General features: G+C 32.2%; 1 protein-coding gene across 2 annotated transcripts in view; it reads right to left on the reverse strand.

Annotated features, from left to right (window-relative positions):
• The window catches only part of LOC106473953 (dnaJ homolog subfamily C member 1-like), a 16655-nt gene that overhangs the window by 2143 nt on the left and 9444 nt on the right, over nucleotides 1–5068 (reverse strand). The window contains exons 2-3 of one of the 2 annotated variants that reach the window (XM_022402339.1): nucleotides 4272–4605; nucleotides 90–2868 (exon numbers count right to left, since the gene is read on the reverse strand). In XM_022402339.1, the coding sequence (XP_022258047.1) occupies nucleotides 2797–2868; nucleotides 4272–4605 (406 nt within the window). In that variant the 3' untranslated portion in view covers nucleotides 90–2796. Of the gene's footprint in view, nucleotides 1–33; nucleotides 2869–4271; nucleotides 4606–5068 lie in introns of both variants that reach the window. The other variant, XM_022402338.1, reaches the window with a different exon arrangement.

A 5068-nucleotide genomic window follows, 5' to 3' on the forward strand; every position in this document is an offset into this window, starting at 1 on the left:
CATGCAACAGTTATACAGTGTGCCCTGAATCACCTTCAGCAGTTTAGTTTGTCACACATGCAACAGTTATACAGTGTGCCCTGAATCACCTTCAGCGGTTTAGTTTGCACACATGCAACAGTTATACACTGTGCCCTGAATCACTTTCATCGGTTTAGTTTGCACACATCCAACAGTTATACAGTGTGCCCTGAATCACCTTCATCGGATTAGTTTGCACATTAAATTTTTTTTTTTAAATCTCTCTCTAGAGACATGCATGTATAACATTTTTAATTCATAAATTCTAGAAATAAAAAAAATTCTCTCTCTCCAATTAATCTCCATTTTTAGTCATTTCACTGTGATTTAACTTATTCAAAAGTTGATTGTCACTACTTCAGGGATGGATGTACAACTGTTGGTCTAGAAATCAAATTTCTCACTAAAAAAAAAAGGTACTTTCTCTCTGTTTTTAAACTAACAAAAAAGATACTTACAAAAAATAATGATACTGATAGTTGCAAAGATCGCTTATAAGTTTCCTCTGATGACACTGATAGTTGCAAAAATCACTTATAAGTTACCTCTGATGATGCTGATAGTTGCAAAAATCACTTATAAGTTACCTCTGATGATGCTGATAGTTGCAAAAATCACTTATAAATTACCTCTGATGAAGGACGCTACAATCTATACGACAAAACAAACTTTCCAAGTTCTTAAAAGCTAGTTAACGAACAACTGTTTTTAATAATTAAAAAAAAAGGAAAATCAACAGGTTTTAAAACAATTGAATAATACTTTCTTAGCACATGAGGTGTTGTTACTTTATAAATCATTAGAACATGAGGTGTTGTTACTTTATAAGTCATTAGAACATGAGGTGTTGTTAGTTTATAAATCATTAGAACATGAGGTGTTGTTACTTTATAAGTCAATCGAACATGAGGTGTTGTTAGTTTATAAATCATTAGAACATGAGGTGTTGTTACTTTATAAATCATTAGAACATGAGGTGTTGTTACTTTATAAATCATTAGCACATGAGGTGTTGTTACTTTATAAATCATTAGAACATGAGGTGTTGTTACTTTATAAATCATTAGAACATGAGGTGTTGTTCCTTTATATATCACACTCAATTTGAATGTAGGATTTATAAATTAGAGAACTCGCACAAACTGTTTATAATTTTAACTTACAAAATATGATACTTAAATGCTTTGTTTTCAATAATCACAAAACAACAATTATAAAGTCTACACTACTAATTTCTCTCTCTCTACATACACACACACCATGTGTGGATCTGTAACTTTTAAGGTAATCTATTCATCGACGGAAAAACTGAATATCTTAGATGTTACATTTCGCTACCACATAAAGTAAGTTCACGCAGTTCTAAGAAATATATCAACTCAAATCTATTTTACTTTTAATTAAACCAATCTTTCAGATATACATACCAAAGACCTTACACCTACAGCTACAAACAGTCTTTTGAAGACTGAATGTCCACTTCTGTCAAGAATCTTACTAAACCTAGTGTTTCTGAAATCCCATCACACATTACAGTAGTTTCGTTTAAACCATAGGCTTTTTACAGACATTTTTATAAACCACTTACACAAGTTGTTTCGTATTCAAATTAATCCCATTAACTACTGTTGAAGTACCCTCTATATATATATATATATATATTACATACAAAATGAACTACATCAGTTTGGCTAGTTCTTGAAACTCGGTGTTTTTACAGGTAAAAAAAACAGAACTGCTCAGTATCTTGTGAAACGTGAACAAAAATAGTATAAAAACGAAACACTAACTTAAGTATTAGAACCTCTGCTGATAACCAGTGTTTCCATTTAAAACTGTTACATAACAGAATACTTTTCCAACTTAGTGATTTGGTTTCATCATATTTACTGAACTTTATTTTAAAACTATAAAACGTCTTGGTCTGTATACAAACTTAAACCATACATTCACACAGTGTGTTATCAGACCATGATTCAAATTTTGGCTAGTAGCACAGTTTAACTCAACTCTTCACTAGTTGTACAGATGCTGACAACTAGTAGCACAGTTTAACTCAACTCTTCACTAGTTGTACAGTTGCTGAACAACTAGTAGCGCAGTTTAACTCAACTCTTCATTAGTTGTACAGATGCTGAACAACTAGTAGCACAGTTTAACTCAACTCTTCACTAGTTGTACAGTTGCTGAACAACTAGTAGCACAGTTTAACTCAACTCTTCACTAGTTGTACAGATGCTGAACAACTAGTAGCACAGTTTAACTCAACTCTTCACTAGTTGTACAGATGCTGAACAACTAGTAGCACAGTTTAACTCAACTCTTCACTAGTTGTACAGATGCTGAACAACTAAAACAAAGAAGTTATACTATTGATAAACTCTACCATGACATATTTAGAAATAAAAATACATATCTCAATAAAAAATCTGATAAACGTATATAAAAAAATTAAAGACGTTATTTCAACATATTACTTTACATGGATGTTAAGTTAGAAATTATAATATTGGCAACATTAAAAGTTTCTTTAACTGTTTTAACTGAATCCTGGGAGCACATCTGTGACATTATTTCAAAGTCCCCGATATAAAAATCTTTTTTTACCTTTCATTAGTCTGAAGAAATACGTTTTAAACAGTTTCCACTTAGCATAAGCTCACTGTTACAGCTGGCAAGTGTTGAATAGATCCCATCCATAAGCACCTTGCTGAAATTATATAAATACACACACAGACAGCACTGAAACTGTACATAATGTACAGAAAGGTTTCATTAAGAAACCAGTCCTTGTTTCTTTCGTTTAACCATTTCAGCAAGCACTTTGAACCTCAACACACATTCCTCCTGAAAGTGAAAAAAAAAAGATTATACTATTATAGAGCTTGTGTACTTACATTATTATACTTATATTATTATAGCATGTGTGAATCTATGCATTCAGATAAATTTTTAATGTTCATTACTTTTTTTAAAGGTTTAAAAACCATGAAAGAAGAAAATCAAGACAGTTTTTTAAAATCACAAAGGTACATCTTTTAGCCTCACAATCTTTATTCTTAATTTGGTCAAACCTTCACGTACAGTAATACTTTGATAAGATTATATTTGATAAACAAAGTTTCAGTATAACAAAGTTTACATAGATACCTAAAAAATAAAGTAAAATAATATATAGATACACTGAAATTAATAAATAAATAATATATTTATTGATCTACAGTAAAACATGAATAAAATTATAATAAAATATGGATTCTTAAGTGTCGAGATGTTCGTATATTTTGTTTGTTAACCTTCGTCTCGGTCGTCAGGTTTAGTGTGTTGGGCGGGATTCTTTACAGTAGGTGTCCGTGAAGCTGAAGAAGGCAAAAACAATCCACACTTCATTTCATCTAAAAACACTGTTCCTCTTCACCAGTGGAGGAAGGAGAGCCTCAACCTGGACCGTCATCCCTTCTCCCACTTATTTATGTCAGTTTTTAATTTTAACATGTGAACAAAACTCCAGTATATCGATGTGTTACTGTACTTAAACTTTACCACTTTCTCTTGAACCATTATAAGTCCTAAAAAGACAGTTTTCTAGATCCACACTTTCTCCAATATAGTCAAATCATACTAGTGATGAAATAAACACTTCATAAAATATCTTCATTATTCCATGGAATATTTTATTGGAGATTAGAAAATTACTTTCAATAAAGGTTCTTCACCACAAACTAGGTCCAGATTTAGCTTGAACACAGAATATCATGGATGGAATATCACAAATGAAGAAACTTCACCACAAACTGGCAGACCATAAAAACATGACCAGTACAAACAACATGAATGTTACTAAGTTTTACGGTGTAGTTGGAGTTTGATAAACACTAATCTTTCATCCTTCTGGTTCTTAATGTCATGACCATTAAAGTTACAGAAGTACTATAAGAAGTCAACACAGAATTTGGAAAACTTGAAATTGACATGATGCAATTTCAGTAGCCAAGAAACGTGTAGAATTAGAACAAACATTTCTGTTCTAATCATATTTTTGAGAGTTACTGTCTACACTCAGTGATAGAACCAGTAAATATTGATCAGGTAGTTATATTTATATATCTTTCACAGTTTCTAACCAATAGCATTCTTTTCAATAACTAATTCTAGGACTTAGGGCGTTTTTTTAACCCCCTGTATGAAGTTTGTGAATCAACTCCTGACCTGTTAAAATTGTTATAGTCCTCAAAACAGGAGATACTTACTTTGGTCTTTCCAGGAACAGACTTGGCTACCCTTTCCCATCTTTCTTCTGTACCTTTAGGAAACTGCTGAAGGGCTAGTTCTAGTGCCCTCTGTTGGTGCTGGCTCCAAGTATCTTCAAGATTTACTGAGCCACTGGGCAAGGTGTTGGAAATAGCTTCATCTTTTGTGGGTTTCTCGTGTATCTGTTGAGTAATCATTAGTGTTCGTTCCGCAGTTTTCTTTGGTTTGGCAGGTCGTCTCTGCCGAGGTCTTTCTTCCGAGTCTTCGTTACCATCCCACTCTGAAGGTAATGCTGGAACCGTATTATTGTCAGCATAACTGCCAGTTAAACCTGAGAATTACAAGTTTTTATTAAACTTAGAATAAAGATCTTGGTTCACGGAACAAATGGCTATTAGGTAAAGACTACCTAGACAAATAATACTTCAACATAACTTTTATATACGGAAACATCTGTTAGCTGAGTTCTTGCACAGATCTTAAAACATAAATGGAAACATCGGCTCATGTAGATACGTAGATCTTGAAAGTCGAGTTGTTCAAAACTTGAAAATAGCGTTGATAACTGGACCAATTATTGGTTCCATTTTTTTAAAGTTATATTTTAAGATCTGTGCAAGAACTAAGCTTACAGATGTTTCCGTATATCAAAGCTATCTTCAAGTTTTGTACAATGAAAAACCTTTTCAAATAATACTTCATATCCCTGAATAAATATCACTCTGCCAGAAAAGGTTTTTCTTTTGATAAAATTGTTTTGCATTCAGCGTTATCACATCCTTTTTTTTTTTTTTTT

This window comes from Limulus polyphemus, unplaced genomic scaffold (assembly GCF_000517525.1).
Source record: "Limulus polyphemus unplaced genomic scaffold, Limulus_polyphemus-2.1.2 Scaffold6669, whole genome shotgun sequence".
Taxonomy (NCBI): Eukaryota; Metazoa; Arthropoda; class Merostomata; order Xiphosura; family Limulidae; genus Limulus; species Limulus polyphemus.